At 50.2% G+C, this 22,708-nt stretch overlaps 1 protein-coding gene across 1 annotated transcript in view; it reads left to right on the forward strand.

Moving 5' to 3' along the window:
* The first annotated feature begins 4,123 nt into the window (after positions 1-4,123).
* LOC133349755 (inactive dipeptidyl peptidase 10-like) overlaps positions 4,124-22,708 on the forward strand; it is a 541,620-nt gene continuing 523,035 nt past the window's right edge. Inside the window, exon 1 of the mRNA XM_061563474.1 lies at positions 4,124-4,611. Coding sequence (XP_061419458.1) covers positions 4,561-4,611 — 51 coding nt within the window. The 5' untranslated portion in view covers positions 4,124-4,560. The remainder of the gene's footprint in view (positions 4,612-22,708) is intronic.

Consider the following 22,708-nt stretch of genomic DNA (forward strand, 5'->3'; position numbering starts at 1 on the left):
GCAACGCTATATCCCACACAGCTCGGACAGACGACATTATTCTGCCTCCTCCTGGCGAGCCAGGGTGCGGCAACTCCTCCACGCGCACAGGCACCCAAGTTGGAACAGATGGAGATTAGTCCACACTGTCCTGTACCGCCGTCATTTGGCTAGTCCGATTATGGAAACTCCTTGACGCGAACAGCATTTACCCCAACAGTCTTGTTGAGGCTATACGGGGTTTCTGTATCTGGTTTTTTTGTGTGTGTACGCGGCATACCTGGTGTACTTGCACTAAACCAAAACCACACAAATCTGTGTTTGCGAGCACCCATTACAATAGTGCTGGCGACTCACGCATGCGTACGCACCCAAACGTAATTGTCGACGACATTGCCTCCACTGCGCGACGTGGTACAAATTTTAGGCTGAGTGGACCTAGGGGGATGACCCACGTAAGGCGATATCCAAGACAATTTTGAATCAGACCCAGTGCTTGGGATGGTTGGTGTACAGGGCGCTTCAAAACATTGCGACACTTCTGAGCATTCGCAACAACGCCACGAGAAATGCGCCTCCGGCGTTCGGAGACCACCTGGAGAAGATCCCAGGCACGCGTTGACAACGATGGCGAACAAGTGGAGACTACGCGCCTTTTTGCGTCATCTGGTCCAACACCATGTGAGACTAGGCTCTGAGAAAAGCTGTCTTGGGTGTAGAACAATCAATTTCAAGGACAGTGCATACATTATCAGAGTCGTGTTTTTTGTTTGCATTCCGACCGCAGGTATTGTGGTCAATGCAAACATGACTCCCTGTAAAATAGGTGTCAGTTTTGTTGCCAGATAAAAGGGTAAAAAAACAATTATCACCCTTTGAAGCTATTGACATACATTTGTTATCATGTTACTGTGTATTATCTGTTATTTTGCCATTTAAAACAATAGTCCCATATAAGTGTTAACATTGTTGTAAGCGCCATGTGTGTGTCTGTATATGTGTGGAGTGTGCTTCAGGGGGCAATTGGCGGAGGAGTAGTGGCACAATGATTAGCGCACTGCGTTTTATGAACCAATCCTGCACCCCCCCCCCGATCCCTCTTCACCAACTCGCAGTGAACGGCATGGTGAAGTATGACCAAACAATCTCCACGACTGACGCAGGCATGGTGAGGCTTTCATTGAGCAGTGGACTGACACAAGGGCTGTGATGTATTTCTCATTATGAGTAGATTGCACCATCGGGAGAAAACAAAAAGCCTATTCGTAAGTTTTTTCGGTAAAGTCACGTAGGTAAAAATTTAATAAAAGTAAAATAAAAAGTAAAAATCATGACGTTTCGGAGGCAACACAAGCTTCCTTCTTCAGGTGGAACCATCACAGCCCGACAGCTGTATCAAGTAAATGAGAGATTACAAGAGATACCACTCCGTGTTGCCTCCAAAACGTCGTGATTTTTATTTTACTTTTATAAATTTTTATTTTTATTTTTTACCTACGTGATTTTACCGAAAAAAACCTAAGAACATGAATCCTTGCAGTCACGAAAGCTTCAAATCTAGAACAAAAAGCCTGCATGCGTTTGGAAAAAGTGTGGGTGGGGGGGGAGAGGGGCGGAACATTTCAAACAAGCGCTCATTGATACGTGAACAACCTACTTGCCGTACTGCCTCAATGCTACAGCCATTGTCAGTCACCTTTGCTGCCCGCGCTGGTGGGTGTCTCACACACCACGTGGTCGTAATCCCCGCGTGATCCACCAACCTGCACCTCCAAAGCCGCGGACTTAGAGAGGCGCTTCACCACCGCTCCGGACGCCGCCGCGATCGATCGACGTCCCTGAGACTTGGCGGCAGGGCCCATTCGAGATCCGCCGACTTATTTCGCAAGAAGAAGAGAGACAATTAATGCGGCAGCGGACCTAACACGATGCTGTGTGCACAACTTAAGAAGCTAATCCCAAGGCCAACAATTGCACCTTCCCTAACCCCAGGCACCAAGCCTCAACGCTAACCCCACACCGAGACTCCGTCCTCGGCTAAGACCACTCGCATTCATGGCCGTGGAATCGCAGATGCTCCGTTTTGTCTCGTAATCCGAAGGACCAAGTGTTGTTCGCGAGCACCTATTAACGTCGTTCCACGCTGCGACATGCAGGGGTGGTCCGGTGCATCATCACTCGCGCCCGCCGCCTTTGTCTTCCGAGAGCTGATTTATTTTTCTTCACATCACCCTGGCGTGCCGGGTATTCATTTTATGCTGAACAGATCCAGAGGTCGTCTGGGCACACAGCTTTATTACTGCCAGTTGCCGCCGGCAAACGTTCTCGCTAACCCACAAGAACGAGCACGTGTCCACGTCGCTCTCTGTCAATCAGCGGCTGCACGAGTGCCTCCCCACACACTCTGATGCGGGTCGTGGGGGTGTTCACGCCATCCTCCACCACACCGGTGAGCGTGCGGGATGGCGATGACAGGGGGAGAAGACGCGGGAGGAGAGAGGACAGTCCAACAGTGGAGTCCGCTCAACTGCCCCACTGCTGCCCACAACGTGGTCAAAGACCAGCAGACGCCAATGACAACCCGGCACGCGCCGGTGACCGCCCATCCAAGCTCTATCCGGAAACTATCCAGGCTCAGACCCGCTGAGCTTCCCAGATGTGATGAGACCGGGCGCATCCTGGGCCACTCGGTCACAGGCAATGACGCCACTCTCAAAATATCGCCCCAAATAGGAACACCATTCTATACGCCCAAACCTATCCCTTGCGATAATGCTTTCCGTATTTTAGCCTGAACACCAGCAATTGTAATTGTTGGTAATTATTAGGTAGTTTTGATTATATAGTTCTAGCTTTAACCTGAAAACTACTTTTGCTTAATCCTGTCCCTAACATTAACACCAAGTCCCAACACCAAGCACGGCCACAAATACTGACCCATAAACCGAGCACGACTACCTATCCTATCCCACCATAAACCTTAATATTGACCCATCAGCCTAACACATGCTTTCCCATTTAATTGCGTGCAGACAGACCAGCTTCTTTTGTTTGTGGCCGAGTCGAGGCATGTCATAGAACAATTAACGGGTGGCTTCAACAAAGTGGTGCTTGTGTTTTGTACCCTGGAGACATGAAGGGCTGCGTGGCTCACTGATAGTGTGTGTTGACTGTGAGCAGTGCCCTAACCACTGTGCCACCCATCCCATCGCTGGTCATGACTGTAAACGCTGCCTCTACCAATAACCCGATCGCTAACCACATCCTTACCTCTCCCTAACATTATCACCAACCTCGACTCCTAACACTAACACCCGGCCTCTACTCGCAGACGGAATATTAATCGTTATCTCTAACGTCAGTCCTAACCTGTAATCCCTAAACGTGACACTTGTCAACACCTAACCCTCATCGTAACATCGTCTCCTAACCCAAAGCCCAAACTTTAACCCCAACCTCGACTACTAATTATATCCTCTACTCCTGCCTCTTGATAATAAAACCATAATAAAATATATTCGTAACCCTAATCCCAACCTCTACTCCTATTGCTAATATTGGCCCTATAACCTCGACTCCGAGCGCAATTAGCCCCGACCTCTCATCCTAACCCCTATATGCAAATTACATCCCCTACAGACCCTCCCTCCCCTCGCTCCCCTCCCTCCCTCCCTCTCCTCCATCCCTCCCTCCCGTTGGTGTCACGATGCATTATCTCTCTCGCTCTCTCTTCCAGCCTCTGCCTATTAACGCCGTGTTGCATTCAGCACATTTTAGTGCCGGACACGATTGTAGCCCATAAAGGCAAATGCGAGAGGAAGGGACGTGGCGGGGAGGGGGGGATGCAGGATGGGGTGCACCCCAAAGAAAGCCGTCGCTCTCCGTGGCGTCAGGTTCGCTCCCTCCTTGCAGGTCGTGCCGTTACGCCAGACAGCGAACGAGAGATTTGGCACTGGTCTGAAACAGCATTCAACCCTGTATCCTCCACCATCCTCTTCAATCCTTGCATCGCTCCTCCCCATTTGACTTTGGTCTGCCTCCATCCCTCCCTCCCTCTCACTCCTCCCTCCCTCTCCCCCGTTCTTTCCCCCTCCCTCTCTCTCTCTGCCGTGTGCACCGCGCATTCATTCGCACATCATCCAGGCTCGCGAGAGAGCGGCCGAGACGAGAGCTAGAGAGAGAGGAGAGAGGAGAGAGTCGGGACCCCTTTGCATTATAAAGCCACCGGTAAGGGAGGATAAAAACCCTAATCTGCGATAGCCTATGTTTTCACACACACACACACGACCGTTATCAGCATCAGCAGCAGCCTCATCAGCGTAGGAATAATCATCGTAAGACGCAATTGGTAAGAGCGGGTGCACGGGCAGAGAGAGAGAGAGAGAGAGTCGGGGAGCAGAGACGCAAGGACGTACTGTGTCGCGCGCATCACCGCGGCCAGAGAGCGCACGTGTGTCGAGTGAGAGGAAAGAAGAAGAGAAGCGGAGAGAGACACGAAGGGATAGAGGGGAGAGAGAGGGGAGAGGGACACACGCATCTGCTGCCTGAGAGCGGTTGCCTCGCCGGAGCCAACGGGGGATTATGACCGGAACTTCGGATGATTCTCCGTCGCGGAGCGGCGCACCTGAGCCGGTACACCCACACACGTGGAGATGCACACGTGTGCACTCCCACACACGTGGAGATGCACACGTGTGCACACCCACACACACCTGTGCAGATACACACGTGTGCACACCCACACACACCTGTGCAGATGCACACGTGTGCACACCCACACATACCTGTGCAGACGTGTGCACACCCAGCCGCGCATATAGACCTGTACATGCATACATGCGCACACGCACCTGTGCTTACCTACTAAGTATGTACACGTAAATGTACATACTTTGCATTCGTATATGTGCATGCATACCGGTGTGTATATACCCGTGTAACCATACCAGCGCATACATGTTTTCACTTACCTACCATCACCATCAATCATGAGTTCTCCACTGCTGGATACCTCGCCCACACACACTCGTGTACGTACATGCCTATCCGTATGCAAACGCACACGTGCATGTGTATACTCGCCAATGCATATTCAAGACTAAAGATTACCGTACGGTCTGAACAGACCGTTAGGGCAAGTGCTGTTAGCGAGCGCCTATGAAGACCGGTACGGACAGCGCCCGAGGAGGGCTGTGTGGCCGCTACCACCACGCTCGGCCGCCTTTGTCTCCCTGTCGCTGACGTTTACACATCGCAATGAGCACTCGTCTGAACGAAACTGGTTCAGATTGTAACTCGTGACCGATGTTAGCCGGGGCCGATAATCGAACCCAGGTCCCTCCACACACACACACAAAGACAAAGATCCCCCATATAGCCTTAACAGACTGTAGGGGCAAGTGCTGTTAGCGAGCACCTATGAAGGCCGGAACGGCACACGAGGGGGTGGGTGGCCAGCACCACGCCCGACCGCCTTTGTCTCCCTAGTGGCAATGTTTACACACCGCACCAGGTACTCATTTGAGGCTGAGTCGACCTAGGGGAGGCCCGGGACCGGTTCAGATAATCGTCACTGGTGTTGGCCGTGAGCGGGAATTGAACTCGTGTCGCTGGGTTCATAGCGCAGCGCGCTAACCGCTACACTACCGCTCCCCACCACACACATATATATACACACACAAACGTGCACACACAAGCCAATATACCCATCCTGTCGGACGCCCTCAAGGTCAGTGCCAGTCTAGGTGCACCCAGTAACCCGACCGCGCATCTCTCCGGGATTCGCGCCTCATTGTGGCTCCGGCTACACGACGCGTCACCGTGTCCCCGCGTTCCCGTGTCACCGTGACTCTCCATGTCCTCGTGTCCCCGTGACTCCCCCGTGTCCCCGTATCCCGGTGATTCCCACGTGTCTCCGTGACTCCCCGTGTACCCGTGACTCCCCAGTGTCACCGTGTCCTCGTCACTCTCTATGTCCCCAGCGTCCCCGTGACTCTCCATGTCCCCGTGTCCTCCGTGACTCCCCCGTGTCTCCAGGTTACCGTGTCAGAGCGTCTCTTCCCGTATCCGTGCTTCTGCTCTCCCACGCGCCTACTCGCCCCCTTACTCCGTCTCTGTGCACCCGTGCGCCAATGTACCCGTGTCTCTGTCCGTGTCTTGGTATCTCCACCATCTCCCTCCCCCGTGTCCCCGTGTCACCGGTTCTCTGTGTCTCCCGCCGCGAATCGCGCGGAGGAGCGGTACCTTGGAGAGCGCACAGACGCGGAGGTGACTGCGCAGCCACCAACTCGATGCCCAACCCCAACCCTAACCCCAACCCTAACCCCAACACACGTCGGCAGCATCTACACCGCGTGCTGTTTATTGACCAGCTCTTGACTCTGTCGTGACCTTGTCAGCTCTCCTGTCTCTCTCCTCCTCCTCCTCCTCAATAGATCTCTCGTCTCTACCCCCCTCCCCACGTCGCTCACCAACTCTCCTGACACTCTCCCTACATCTCACCAGTTAACTTGTTTTGCTCGCTCTCTCGCTCTCTCTCCCCTCCCCATCGCGCTCGCTCGTTGAGTCTCTCGACAATCACATCAACTCTCTTTCTTCCCCTCTCCACAATCCTCACAGCTCGCTATAATTCTCCGACAACCACCGCCACACCATCTTCATCTCTCTCACCATATCTCTTTTCGTTTCACGAGAACGCTATTTTCTCATCTCTATCTCACTGACTCTCTGGGTATCTCTCCAACGTCGGCTATTTATAATTTTACATAACTCTATTTCGAATCTCTGGTGACAAAAAAAAAGAAATGCGTTATCGATGGTGTGCAAGGACGACTTTTAACATTAACACATTCGCATGATGGGAACACGCATTCATGGCCTCTAGTGGCTGCAGATCCCGAGAGCATATATTTCCAAAGTAGTGTATCTTGGAAATCTCTAGGGAATTGTCTGTCCTTAATTGTACGTGTTAATGAATGCAGACACCGACAAAATAAGGACACTCATTATATTTTATCGGTGTAATTCTATGTGTGTGTGTATGTAATGCAACAAAGACACAGATTTGCCGTGTAGCCTTAACAGACTGATGAGGCAAGTGCTGTTAGCGAGAACTTTGTAAGGCCGGCACGGCACGCGAGGGGGTGGGTAGCCAGAACCACGCCCAACCGCCTTTGTCTCCCCAGTGGCGATGTTTACACACCGCACTAGGTACTCATCTGAGGCTGAATCGACCTAGGGGAGGCCCATGACCACTTCAGATATTCGTCACTTATGTTGGCCCGGGAGCGGAAATCGAACTCGGACCGCCGGGTTCGTAGCCCATCGAGCTAATGGCTAAATGATCGCTCCCCAACAAAGACAAAGATCCCCCAAATAGCCTTAATAGACTATTGGGGCAAGTGCTGTTTGCGAGCACCTATGAAGGCTGTATCGGCACACGATGGGGTGGGTGGCCAGTACCACGTCCGGCCGCCTTTGTCTCCTTAGTGGCGATGTTTACACACCGCATTAGGTACTAATTTGAGGCTGAGTCGACCTAGGGAAAGCCCATGACCGGTTCAGATATTCGTCACTGACGTGAGCGGCAATCGAAGTCGGGACGCCGGGCTCGTAGCGCAGCGCCCTAACCGCTACACCACCGCTCCCCGCACATAACACAGCGCACTCGCTCACACGTGCACAACGAGACAGACACAGAGAGAGAGAGACGCGTACACAAGGCAGCGAGAGCTCTCAAGTCGCGGGCTCTCTCCGCGATCGTCTAGCTTCCATCCACGTGCTCGACATGAATGGGAGATGGCCCCACTTTAAGCGAATACAAAAAAAACAGGCCGCTTTACTAAAGCCACCTACCTCCTTCACTGCGAATTTTTTTTGTAAGATAAATAAAGACATGAAATGATACAAGAGGTCCGCAAATATTTGACCCTGCATTGAGTGGGGGATTTTTTTTGTGTTTTTTTTAATGGAGGTAAAATATGTTGTCCACGTTCCATTTGATCACATTCCGGACATCTTTTCGTACAGAGCATCTCTCGACAATTTTTTTTCTCTCTCTCTCTCTCTCTCCCTTGGGCATCATGAGCTCAGTGACGCCACATTTGCTCCATCCTCCGCTCGTCTCATCATCACAAATCAGCCGTTTCCTTCCCCTCGCTCGCTACAATGTTTACGCACAGCATCGGGTACAGTGCTGGATGAATTCAAGGCTGAGTCGACCTAGACGAGGTCGACGACAAGTTTTGATTGTATCCATTCATGCCCTAACCGTGGCTACACCAGTAGTAGTAGCTTCATCGCTAGGTTTAATATGTGCAGAATGTTTTTCTATCAATAAAAATTAAGCAATTTTACGGTGATTTTCAGATCTTTGTAAATCCAATTCCGGACGAGAGCCTCCCATCCCCACGCCGTGCCCATCTTTGGGGATTCTTTGACCATACTTCACCGCATTGTGCAATGCTGGTTGGTGAAGTGGGTTGTTGGCTGGGTGGGGAGGAGGTCAGATATCACTCGCCACTGATGTTAGCCGGGGGATGGAAATGGAACTCGAGTCGCCGAGTTCGCAGCGCAGTGCGCCAATCACTGCGCCACCCCTCCACCGCCGGTAAGGTACGCAGCGTGGACCGTTACAGGGTTGCTAAATGGTAACCAGTAACCGTTTTCGAAACTGAGAACCGGTTCAAAAAGTCAGGAATCGGCAATCGTCTCCAATGAAATGTTCGTAACGAATGCGCCGATTGGCACACGCGAACGTGCGCGTAAGTCACCACATGCCACACTTGCCCTTGTTTCTCGGTCAAAAGTTAAAGGTGCAAGCCCTGCAATTTCTGTCTTGCGGTGGCAATATTTTGTTAACTACTTCACCTGGTATACATGAGGTCGTGGGTTCGATCCCTAGGCTGATGCCTGTATTTTTTAATGTTCTCCCTGTGGTCGCGTGGATTTTTTTCTCCGGGTCCTTCCGGTTTTCCCCTCCGCATTTAGAAACACGCGTTTAGAGTATTTGACTGCTTTCAATTTCGACATGATGAGCCCGCTTCCTTGAGCTATTATTTGTGGCCAGGTCTCTTCTGAAAGAGAGCTGTATTGCTCAGCGGGCATCACCTAGAAAAATAACAAAAAATTGTTCAATCGTTAGTTTGCTCGCGCGGCTGCTGGCGGAAGAGCCTCCACTAGAGGGAGCTCTACAGTGGTATTTGGTCTACTCTTCCCTGCTGACCAGACGTGTTGGAAGTGGTGGGAGTGCTCACACGTTACCCCCACAACACGCGATCTGCCGCTGGAGCAACTAAATGTAGCGTGTCCACTTATACTGCTTAGATGGACAAACGGCAGGGGGTGGTGGGGGGTGTATTTTAGTCGGCGTGGAGAGATGAATCGACGCCCTCTGGATTGCGAGGTCCAATCTGCCCCCCCTCCCCTCCCCCCTCTCCCTCCTAACCTCCCTCCCTCCCTCCCCTCCCTACCCACTGATGAATGCGAGATCCCAAACAACACGCGCCCTGCACACTTATGGGACGCGCCTTCTGGGAATTGTCGCATCTCTGTGTTGATGTGTTTATTGCCCCGAATGCACCCCTCCCCCCACCATCCGCCCCCTCCCCCCACCATCCGCCCCCTCCCCCCACCATCCGCCCCCTCCCTCCCTCCCCCCTCCCTCCCTCCCCCCGCCTCGACTTTGTTAACAATATCCGATGCAATCTTCTTCACGGGATGCAGGACGGCAGGCGTCAGCTGTATTGGAATCTAATCTTCCTGCAGGTAGCTAATGAAGGCAGGAATTATTTGGTCTGCTAAAATTAGTCGTGCATGGGGTGAATAAAGCAGCGTGTTAGCAAAAGCGAAACTATAAAATTTTTACCAGGTAAGGACCATTGAGCTATATAGATTTTTTTTTTATCAGAAGCGACCTGGCAACAAATGCGAGCTCAACGAAGTGGCTTCTCGTCACGTGTTCATTTATAGCAGTAGCCACGTAGTAAACAAAAAACGCGTGATTTTGATTCTAAATGTGGAGGAAAAAAAAACCGGAGGACCCGGGAGAAAAATCCACGCGACCACGGGGAGAGAGAAAGAGAGGCACGCGAACTCCAAATATACAGCAGCAGGCGTCAGGGTCGGGATCGAACCCACGGCCTCCTGCACACGTGGCGAGGGAGTTAACATCTCCTAGCCACTGCTGTATCAGTGGCGAGGTAACCTCCCACAACCCCCTCCCACGACACGCCACCCCCACCGCGGCCCTTCTAATTAACTGAAATTGTGCCGCTTGTTTGGCGCTGAGGATTTGCTGTAACCTTTTGATGGCTGGAAGGTCAATGGTCAACCAAACCGATTTCCCCGTCCTATAAACTTGCAACGGCGTTCTGGCTGAGTGCCCCGGTGGGAGGGGAGGGGAGGGGACGGGGGGGTTAATAACTCAAGCCCCCGGGACCGATGGGAGCCTGGGTTCGAATCTGAGTATCAGCCGTCCGTGATTAAAGCAAGTTCTCAAGTGTAAGAGGGTTTATAACCTCAACCCGGTCACCAATGATTGTCTAACATGAATAAATAAATACAGGGTGAACGTTTTAGCCCCCGCGGTAAACAGTGCCTGGACTAAAAATCGATAGATACTCAGGGAGAACACTCAAATTCCACATCACAGTTGTGTCTGCAATCTACTTGCTGCACTGCCTTAGGTAGCCGGTGTGTCTTACACGTGTGATAACAACGATGAGTCCAATTTTTCTTTCTCACGAGGGTCCTCGCCGCTCCATCGGTTTCTTTTTTTTATCTTAAGATTTGTTTAAGCCAATTAAATGTGGGCATTCGTTTTACAAGCGGGAGAAAAATGGAGCACCCGAAGTAAAACCCACGCCCGTTAATGGTAGCGACACCCCCCCCCCCCCCGTCCGTTACAGACGGTAACAGACGGAGGTCAGTCCATTGGCTGTACCGCCTTTCTCACGACGAGCCAAGAAAGCACGACTTCCTCCTCCTCGACGCCCGCGTTGAAGGGAGATTCGAAGCGCTTGCTCAGTGACCCACCAACCCTCGCTGCTTGCCTGCCGCCGCGCTCGGTAAACAGGCAGCAGCGTGGCCACCAACGCCACTTGCCGGGCTTTGATCACAGCATGGGACACTGGCCACAAACGCGAATTTTCGCTCGACCTTTTTCGATATGTCGATTGAAGTGTATTATTATTATTAAATCCTTTATATTAAGTTCACTTGCTTGCTTGCTTGCGCACTTACGACCGTGCAAATATTTCGGTCGTTTTTTTAACCCACTTCCCGTGATCCAATCGAGCTGACATTTTCCACACAGACTCGTTGTGCTTGACATTAATTTTCGTGAAATTTTTTCTCTCCAAAATTTGACACTTTTTAGGAAAAAAAAAAGATGTTTAATTACCAATTGCTTAATGGTGGCAGGCAATCATCTGACCCATATGTGGCAGCCATCTCAAGCCAGAGGACGAGAGGACTTTAGCCGCCACGCATATAAAGGATTTATAGTGAAACACTTTGTTTTTACGGGTTATGCTTGTTTTTGTGTTGCTGTTGTTGTTGCCCATTTGTTCGCGGACTTTGATGGCTGACGGTCAAGAATCGTGACAGAAGGGCGCAAGCGGCACGTGGCCACGGCAATCTGGTCACTGACTCTCCGCGGGGGGCCCTCTGAAACCTCCGTCTAGCAGAGGCCCATCTTGCCAGCGGTGGTGTGAGCGCGCAATTGCAGGGGCTTGCCTCTTTCCCCCCTTCACGGCAGATTAAAGGGGGGTTTCTACGCTCGCTTTGTGTGGTTCGCGGTATGACGGCCGTGAGCGAGTCGAGGCTCGAGATATGCCCCCCGCCCCCCCCCCCGGATTGTTGGCGGGTGTTAATCCGGAGTCGTAGCACCGACTCCGAGTTCCGTGGTAACGTCGGCGTCGCGATGGCATCGAACACACCGTAGATTTTAACACGCGGAGAGGCGGTGACCAGATTACCGTGGCCACGTACCGCTTGGTCCGGCACGCGCGTTGTCTGCCCGCCGGCACCAGTCGTGAATGCCGGACACTCTGATGAGACGGGAGCGGCGATTTTGAGGCAATAGATGGCAGAGCTTTAGAAGTTGAGATTTGTATATTGCGGAATGTATATGATTATGAAATATACAGGGTGCTGCAAAAAAATGTGAACACTTACATGGGACTATCGTTTTCAATGGAAAAAAGAACGGACAATACACTGTAACATGATAACAAATGTCATGTTAATAGCTTCAAAAAATCAAAGGGTCTCTCATCTTCTCCAGGTGGTCTCCAGAGCCCGGAGGCGGCCACATTTCGTGTGGTGTCGTTGCAAATTCTCAAAAGTGTAAAAAAACATTTAAGCACCCTGTATTTCTCTTATCCCATTTCGTGGTTTGCAGGCTTTCTCCGGTACTCTGGTTTACTTTTCTCACTTTTGAACACGGTCCCTTCAAAATTAATCGGCCAATTATCCAAGTGCAGGATCCTCCTTACAATATTATTGAAACTCAGCGAGGCTTAGTCGAGCACTTGACCTCTATTCGAGTCAACATTGAGGCATCGGCGCGCATGTCCTGTATGAAGGCCTGAGCCAGTGGTGGAAACGTCACATTCCTATGGCGGGGGCAGGTCAACTATACTGTTGACCCCCCTCCCTAACGTTGGTACCCGTGCCATCAACCCCGGGAGGGCTGAAGGACGAGCTGAGTCACACCCCAACACCCCCCCCCCCCCCGACAGATCTCCAGCCGCTCACTCTACCTCTGAGACACTTGGCAGGGATTTCTCGTAAAAGTCCGTGACATTGTCGCTATAATTGTCCGGCTTTCGTACGACACCCCAATCGGTCTCTTTCACTCGAATGCCTCCTTGCCGCGCCGCACAGCGTTGCACCCCGTCTCTCTCTCTCAGCCGAGTCGCCCAGAAAACCGCATCTCGAGAAGCAATCGGCGTACTACCTCTTTGTGTTTTTCTTGTTGTTGTTGTTGAAGGTGACAACTTCTTGGACATCTGTGGGAACAAAAAGAGCTTTACGGCTATAATAGAGGGTTTTTTTGGGGGGGGTTAGCTCGTCCGATTCCTCCAGCATAACTACAGATTATGATTGTGACAACGAGGTTGGGCGATGGGCGATGTCCCGCAGCCATAGCGATCGCCACGAGCTCGATCAAAGGCTCGCAGTAATTTTCCGCAATTTGATTAGACACCCAAACATTTTAATCTTTAAGGTCCGTGAGTCACAAAGGACCGCGCGGAGCTAAGAGTCGAATGAATCACCGGGACGGCTAAAGACGCGGCGATCGTTCTACGACCCATCGGATTTACTCGGAATGCCCAAGATTCAAAGGTCAAAAGGGCATCACTCACAACCAATGCCGTTGAAGCCACGAGACTTTGCCATTGCCTCCGTACATTCTGCTCGAGATCCTGAAAACTATCGCAAGGCCAAGACGTGACCTAAAAAATCTGCTCTTACTCTTTGCTACCATCTGGCTCGAGGTCTTCCCCTTGATGGATGCCCTCTGGATGCCACTCCACTAGCCAGTCTCCTTAACCTGCCCTCCGCCTTCCCGCACACGTGTCCCACCAATCGCAAGCTCATCATCGTGATTGTGTCTGCTTAGAAACATATCCCGGATAATATCTATATCTACTTATTAGCACTGCCTAGCTACGTTCTATTCAGAACGCCCAAGGTGATTTTGACTATCTATGTTATGAAATAAATATTATCCTCCACGCGCATCTGTATTCAAAGGTGGAAGTAAGATTCTTTTCAACTGGCCCTTTTGTGTTGTCAAAGTCTGGCTCTCCCACCGGCACAGTAATCGTCGTGACACGGACAATGCAACATGCCTCAAACGTCCTTATGTTAATGCTGCAGCTCCTCGCTTTGCTTACATGTTAAAGATGTGTCGCGTCCCATGGAAATGCCCGAGACTTCGTGCATCAAACCGGCATAAACATTTCCGCACATAGAAATTTTAAACTACTACTTTTTTTTGCATTTTACCAGGGTAAGGCCCACTGGGCTATATAGCTCTTTTTCAGAAGCAACGTGGCCCCAAATGATATCTCAACGAGCAAAACGATTGCAGCCAAATAGTCTAAATCCATGTTTCTTAACGCGGAGGGAAGATCCCGGAGAAAAATCCAGCATGCAAACTCCAAATAAACAGGCGTCAGGGTCGTGCTCGAACCCACGACCTCCTGTATACCAGGCGAGGTAGTTAACATCTCGCCAGCATGGCGGGCCCATATACATAGAAAAAGTCACGTTTAGATTTAGTTTGGAATTAGCAAAAGCCAAACTCAGTGTCAATTTAGCTCATCGGATTCCTCGAGAATAAATACACGTCATGATTTTGATTCTCTCGTCTAACCATCCGAGCCGGAGCGTACTGGGCGAGGGTTCTCGCGCCTGTTCGCCTCCCCCCCACCCCCATCGCAATGCCGGCCACGGTTGCCTGCGCTATCAAATGCCCTCTCTATTGCAATTTAATGAGCGTGGGCTGGAAGCTCCCTTTAATTCATTATTCAAGCCCCGGCTTGCCCCCCCCACCGCACCACGTGCACTCTCACCCCCCTCCTCCCCCCGCTAAAATCTCAGCCGTGACGACGTCACGGTGATGGTGGTGAAGATGGATATTTGTGCGCGTGAGGTGCACGTGGAGAGAGGCAGCACGTGGATGATGATGATGATGCTCATGGGCGTCACGGTGGCGAGATGTTAACTCCCTCGCTTGATACACAGGAGTCCCGACCCTTACGCCTATATATTTGGAGTTTGCATGGTTCACTTTGCCCGTGGTCGCGTGGATGATTTTCGGGTCCTCCCGATTTCCCCCCCACCCCCACCCCCTCCACATTCAGAATCAACACGCGTTTAGAGTATGTGACTGCTTCAATTTAAAGCTTTCGTGACTGCAGGGATTCATCTTCTTGGTTCTTTCGGTAAAGTCACGTAGAATGGAAATAATAAAATAATAAAAATTAAACTTAATAAAATAATTCTCACGACGTTTCGGCCACAACGCAAGCAGCCGTCCTCAGGTGGAGAACACCAGGTGGAGAACACCTGAGGACGGCTGCTTGCGTTGTGGCCGAAACGTCGTGAGAATTATTTTATTATATTTTATTTTATTATTTTATTATTTCCCTTCTACGTGACTTTACCGAAAGAACCAAGAAGATATGTGACTGCTGTCAATGTCCACACGATAGCCAGGTCGCTTATGAAAAAAAAAAATCGCTACATAGCTTCTAGTGGGGCCTTCGCCTGTTAAACTAAAAATAGAAAATAAAAAATTATGCTTTGGGGTCTCGCGCCACGCAGAGGGGGGGGGGGGGGTAGCGGTGAGGTGAAGGGGGTGGTGGTTAAGTCGACTTCAGTGAGGGTGGGGAAATGGAGGAGGAGAGGGAGCAGGAGAGGGAGCAGCAGGAGGAGAGGGAGGAGAAGTTGAATTAATGAGGTCTGTGGGGTCGTGTTGAGGTGGGATCATAATGAGGTGCGCCGCTGCTCACGTGCGTTGCATGCCGGGCCCGGAACTTTGCAGGCAGGGTGAGTGAGTGGACTGTCCACACAACACAGACGGACCGTACCCCTACCGTCTGCGTGGATTTCAAATGCACGTATTTGAAACTATGCCATTCATTGAAATGCATTTTTAAATCCTTTATATTAAGTTCACTTGCTTGCTTGCGTGCTTGCGTGCTTGCTTGCTTGCTTACGACCGTGCAAATCTTTCGGTCGTTTTTAACCCACTTCCCGTGATCTAATCGAGCTGACATTTTGCACACAGACTCGTTGTGCGTGACAATTTATTTTCGTGAAAATTTTTTCTCAAATTTTACACTGTTTAGAGAAATTGTTTTAAATATTTAATTACCAATTGCTTAATGGTGGCAGACAATCATCTGACCCATAGGTGGCAGCCATCTCAAGCCAGAGGACGAGAGGACTCTAGCCGCCCCGATGCCACGCATATAAAGGATTTATAGTGAAAAACTTTGTTTTTACGGGTTAATTTTCTAAACCTTTACACGTCAAATGCGCCGTGAGTATTTCGTGTTTTTTATTCATTCGCGACAGCGTTTTTTAGTTTCTAAAAATAACTAACACGTTTGCTGTCCTGTACTTTGTATTTTTACGTGACTCAAAACCGCAAATTATATTGTGGTTATGTTGATCGTAGAGTATTGTTGTGTATACCGTATTATCAAAATTGTGTGCAGGCATGTGTATGAATGTTGGACTTTTTTCGCACCGTACGTAACCAACCGTGCTAATCTGAGGTGCGTCGATGGGGAGCCGTAACTTGGCTCGCCAGAGGAGGGTGGTGTAGCAAAGTTCGTTCGAACCTCCCCGTCTGTCCTGTCTGTGTGGGATAGGGTGTTGCCCCCTGGCACGCGTTGGGTTTCTCCTGGTGCTCCGATTGCCCTCCCGCGTTTACAACGAACACTCCTTCGGTACACAGGAATATGGGCCATTTTTTATTTTTATTTTTTAAAATTATTTTAGAGGCTCCCGTGGAATTAACCGACCACGAAAGAAGCGGCCGATCAAGCAACGCGTTTAGTCGATGATTCGACGAGTTGTGTCATCGCCCCCAATTTGTGCAGAAAAAAAAAACAGCCTGTCTAACGTGACCGTGTAGCCAGCTGTTGCCGTGCACCCCACGTGCGTCTGGGGAGCACGTGGGGAGCACGTGGGGGGCACGTGCCCCCCCCCCCGCCCTGCCCACGCCCGCCAGCCCCGACACCTCCCACACACGCACGGCACCACCGCGCGAAGCGTTAAACCAAATTAAACGAATTATTGCGTGGGGAGCAATTACGTGGAATAAAATAAAACGCTTTACACGCCACTCGCGTGTACGCCGTGCCCGCAGCGGCGGCGGTGGTGGATGTTTCCCCGTTTGTCGGAATCAGAATGTTGATTTACACTGGAGAAATCCGATGAGCTACAAAGCTCTTTCTTTCACAGATGTCCGGTAGGGGCGGGTCAGAACAACAACAACAAACGATACAAATAAGACGACATGAGTGTACAGCATATTAGAGGTAAAGAAATTACTTAAAAAAAAACACAAATACAACTAAACTGTTTTATATTCCCAGGTAAAGCCCACTGAGATAACTGCTTCGTTTTCAGAAGCGCACTGGCCACAAGATTGGGGTGCACAGGTGATGCATCGGCCAGTCATCTCAGTCAGTCAACCCACTGCACCTGGGTCTGTCCCGTGACTGCCCGCTAGTCGTGCACGGCTGTTGTTATTGTTGCGTGTGTGTGTGTGAGCGATAGGGTAGCAGTTAACAAACTGGTCTTTTGATGATAATTATTCCGCGGAAGCTGTGAAAAGGCAGTCAGAAAAATAGGAGGTGAACAGACGACAAATTACAGGGAATTTACTGCGTCCTGACCGCTAAGCTTCTTAACGAATGAAGCAAGCAGAAGTGTAGCTCTTGAAGGGTCATTCCACTAACCGGGAGTGATTTATAATCTATTACCACATCAGCCTATGACCGAAATCAACCACAATCCGCCCGGGCTCGTCAGATCTCGGAAGCTAAAGGCGGGTTGAGCCTGGATAGTGCTTGGATGGCCGATCACCGCCACGCATAAAGCCACGCGTGTGTGTGCTCAGCCATCTGTGATTGAGCCGGGGCTCTCAAGGGTAGAGAGTTGGCGGTGTCAGCTCCGTCGCCGATGAAAACTATGAATACATATTCCTTGGTTCTTTCGGTAAAGTCACGTAGATAGGATTTTTTAAAAGTGAATACAAAATAATAATAATAAAATATTAGTTTTATTCACCTTTTTTATCTATGTGACTTTACCGAAATAACCAAAGAATATGAATTTCTGCAGTCACGACAGTTTTAGGTCAAAATGTATGAATACATATTTTATTGTTTTACAAGGTAAGGCCCACTGAGCTATTTAGCCCTTTTTCAGAAGCGACCTGGCTATCACAAATGACAGCTCAACGAAGTGGCTCATCACGTGGACATTTATAGCAGCGGCCTAAACACTCTAAACGCGTGTTTCTAAATGTGTCGGGAAGAACCGGAGGACCAGTAGAAAAATCCACGCGACCACGGGGAGAGAGAAATACAAACTACAACTATACAGGCAGCAGCCTCGGGTTCGAACCCACGACCTCCTGTATAACCAGGCGAGGTAGTTAACATCTCGCCACCGCGGCAAGATGTTAAGTACCTGAAAACAACAACAACAACAACAACAAAATCCCCCATCACTGGCAAATGTGGCTCTGCACTTAATTCCTCAACATTATTGCAGCTTCGGGGAACTAACGAGGCGGGTTTCATTGCCAAGTAACACATGTTGGGTGGCAGGGCACGCGGGATAACTCCGGCCAATCCACTGGTCGGGACTAGAGACCGCTTGTAAGGACCTCTCAGTGGTAGCTCCTTGACAGTCCACCTCCGGCGGGCCGTTCCCCAACACAAACGGACGGTTGACTCTGGTGACGAGGCGACGCCGTTGGGACGACGTTTCGGGGGGGGGGGGGGGGGTGGACGAGGTGAGGCGTGCGAGACGAGTGAGTGGGACGACCCAGGTACGAAGCACCGCCGTGAACACTCCGAGATTACACTGAGAGTGGAATGGTCCAGATTTGCCACGAGTTCGAGGAAACTACTCCTGATAATAATAATAATAACTGCGCTCTTCAAACGGAATCAATAGCGAGTGCCTCTGTGAATGTTGCGTTCAATTAAGGACCTCGTGTTACCGCCACCCTGGGTTGCCCGAGGCGAAACCAACCATCACTTAGGGGTCTTGACAATTAGAGTCGGAGGCCAAACACGGGGCTCACAAGCGGAATGACAACAACAACAATTAAATGTATTTCACCGATAATCGCAACCATCTGGTTCATTATCCCTGGCGGGCGCGGCAGTTGCAACAGAATCAGAATGTGCATTCATACTAGAGGAATCCGATGAGATGTAATGCTCTTTTTTAACAGATGTCCAGGAGAAAATAGGTGCAGGTTCCTTTGAATGCTCCATCGCGTCTGTCCAACCGACTGAAACGTCTGTGAAACGACTGGACGTCTGTGAAAAAAGAGATCTTCATTGCTCATCGGATCCCTCCAGTCTAACGAAGGATTAGGATTCTTATTCTTAGGTTTTTTCGGTAAAGTCACGTAGGTAGTATTTCCTGTGATCTCTCATTTACTTGATACAGCTGTCGTGGCTGTGACGGTTCCACCTGAAGACGGAGGCTTGTGTTGCTTCCGAAACGTCGTTATTTTTTATTTTGTTTTATTTTACTTTTATTCATTTACAGTTTTTACCTACGTGACTTTACCGAAAAAAACCTAAGAATATGAATCATTGCAGTCACGAAAGCTTCAAATCTAGGATTGGAATTCTGATCAACGTGGTCGCCACTTGGGCACCAGTCAGCGGGTCCCGTGTGGTGGTGCTGGTGGGGTCAATTGGGCAGGCCCCCACCTCCTCCAAGACATCTGGCCCACAGTCAAAGAATAGGCCCAGTATCGTAACTAGCGTGGGGGCCAAAGATACGAGTTGGGGGACCTTCTTAACGACCACTGTGCAACTTGAGTAAAAGGATTTTGGACATAAAACTCCGTTTCTGGGATATGCATTTCATTAGATACTGCGTCAATTGTATTGCAAAGCCGTACTACTACTACTACTACGGAGCTGAAGTGGCCGCATTTTTCAAAGATGGAGCGCCTCCCCTACAGCGTTAAATGTTCGAGACCGAGAGGGTAACGATGGTGTGATTAGGCAAGAGGAGTTCGCTCTATTATAATAAGCCGAAGGTGCAACCGTGCGAGACAAAACCAAACATTTGGACCGCACCTGAATAATTGCCGCACCCCCTGAGCTGATGACGTAGTCACTAGCACCACTGGCATCTATCGAGGAGCTCTCTATACCTGAGCTGATAACGTAGTTCAGTCGCCACTGAGTAGGCCCCAATACCCTACACGAGAGGTTCCTGGTCAAGAGCTCCCTATGGTAGAGGCCGTTCCACCAACATTGGCGTAAGCAAGCAAGCAAGTGCAAACTTAAAAAAAAACTTTTATTTTTTACAACTGCAAATATATCTCAGAGATGCTTTAACAAAGGTGAGGGACTGCATAGGGAAGATGATGGGGGAGGGGTGGGACGGGGGGGGGGGGTCAAGGAGGGGAGGGGGTGGGGGTGAGGGAGGAGAGGGGGTACAAGGAGGGGAGGGGGAGTCAAGGAGGGGAGGGGGTAGGGGTGAAGGAGACACGGCAGAGAGCAATGCCGAGGCACAACCCAGAGAAAACAATTCGGGGCCTACCACCAACCACAACAACAACCACAACAACAACAACAACCACAGCACGGCAGAGACCACCACGCAAAATTCCGGTCACCCTCCCAAGCAGCGGCTTTTGGCTGGCCATCAAATAAAAAGACGGTCACCGTATCGCGCGCTTTCACATGCGCTTCCATGGCCGTCTGGAACGCTCCTCCGTCCGAAATTAGAAGGCTACTGGAGCTCTGCACTGTTAAATCATCTCGATTTAAAATCACATTTGTGTTGTGCTTAGTTTGTTGTCCTTTCCCCGCACCTCCGATTAGCGCGGTTGGCTACGTACGGTGCGAAAGAAGTTCTACATGCATACGTACAACAACAACAACGTCAGGGGGCGTCAGGCGGCATCAGGGGCAGCACCAATAGATCCTAGGGGCAGTCTTGGGGGTGGCGGGATTCTTGGCTGACCAGTGCCCGGGTTGTCTCTGGGGTAGGAGACTTCCATTCGCCATTCGCCGAGTCCCGGATTTAATCTCACGCAACTGATCTATATTTAAGCTCTGTCTCAACACGCATAAATTCACACTGAGATATTAATGCATCATCTCACGGGGTTGTCTGAACCAATGGATCGTATCCAGGGATATCTGCAGATGCAGCGGTATTTGCACGCGGTTAAGTGACCGGTTTTGACTGTTGACGCGTTAATTTACCATTGTATTTTTCATGCCGGGCTGACAGACACTCACTCGGCCGTTAAATTTTTAAGCTTTTACCCACAATCCATTACGGTGGCACGTAACGAGCCCTGTGTTGTGTTGGCAAAAGCGCGGGCCCTGGAATTCCCAGGCTCACGTCATTTCTGATGAAGGGACCCCTTCTCACGAGGGAGAGCGCTCGCGAAGTCCTCTCGATGCTATGTTGGCCTACTCTTCCACGCCGGCAAGGGAGGGCATTGTGGAAGAGGTGGGAGTAACCCCACGCTTTACCCCACCACGCCGCTTACTGTGGCGAGACAAATTCACACCGCTGGGCGGACACAGGCGGGGGTATTTGAGTCATCTGCTGGATTGTTTAGATGTTACATACTAATAGGGGTTTTCCCCTTTTTGTGGCAACAAAACTGACACCTTTTGCAAGGAATCATGTTTACATTAACCACAATACTTGCAGTCAAATGCAAAAGAAAAACAATACTCTGGTAATTTATGCATTGTCTTTGAAACTGATTGGTCCACACCAGAGACAGCTTTCTTTTGAGCCTCGTCTCATATGGTGTTCGACAATGTTAAATTTTTTTTTAAGATTTCGTAATGGTGTAGACTTTCGTAATGGTATAGACTTTTGACTTTTAAACAATTTGTATTGCCGCCAGCAGCAAAAGCACTGGAGGCGATTTCGATATGAAATACACAGTCACCAGCAAACAAATTAAAATAAACGCTACAAATCCACGCGCTGTGGCGCTAAAAGCACCGCGCACAACACGAAGTAAAAGTCACGTGGTTGTGGTGGTGTAGAAGGTATAGAGCCAACATAGCCCGACGTAATAACCACGACCCCTTTTCCAGGAGGGTCCTGCACTGAGATGTATGGCCAATTGCAGCTAATCTACCACTCTGTCGGACATCAACGTCGGTTGTCTCACCGATAGACTGGTCCCTGCCACGGGAATGTGGAATGTTCACATTTCGCTGAGAAACCGCCAGTTGTAGATGAGTGCTGCCGCAGTGCTCTGTGTCACGGGGTTGATGAACGCTACGCCACAGCCGGTACAAACAATCTATGCACGCGCATGTGCGTGCGGCAACGGTGCAGTAGCAGATTTCTCTTTGCTCGAAAGAAATAGAAGAGAGAGAAAAAAAACAGTTTGCATGTGAGTTTTCCTATGATGCAATTATTGCCCACTCAGTGGCTGGAGAATTAATCAGGGCGCATTTAGTCTGCAGACGGCGAGAGCCAAATATTATTTAGGTCTTTCGGTAAAGTCATGTAGATGGGTTCAAAGAAAATAACAAAAAAACTACGACGTTTCGATCGCAACACAAGCAGTCGTAATCAGGAAGAGGGGGTTCGCTTCTAAAGGCAAACTGTTAATAAAGGTTTAAAATGGGCGTAGCCCAAACGTCAGCAGCCAATGTTAATGTCAGTGGTGGGCAGCGAACGCGACGGTGGTGGGTTTTCCACCATTTAAAGGGCTGCCAGGTAAACATTAGCAGGTCAATGTAAGATCGTTGGGCGGCCTCCACGGCCAGCGCCCTAAGGTGGCTATGTTACTGTGAGAGATTAGCATGTTATTTTATGCCTACGTGACTTTACCGAGAGAACCAAAGAGTAGAGATGAGCGTGTTAATGGCAGATCGCAGAGCAGCAACCTCGAGCTCGGCGAGCGAGGTGGCTGTGTTAGTTCAGACGCTGTATTTCCGACAGACCTGTT

This window comes from Lethenteron reissneri, chromosome 31 (genome assembly GCF_015708825.2).
Source record: "Lethenteron reissneri isolate LAM-NWPU_2019-01 chromosome 31, ASM1570882v1, whole genome shotgun sequence".
Lineage (NCBI taxonomy): Eukaryota > Metazoa > Chordata > Hyperoartia > Petromyzontiformes > Petromyzontidae > Lethenteron > Lethenteron reissneri.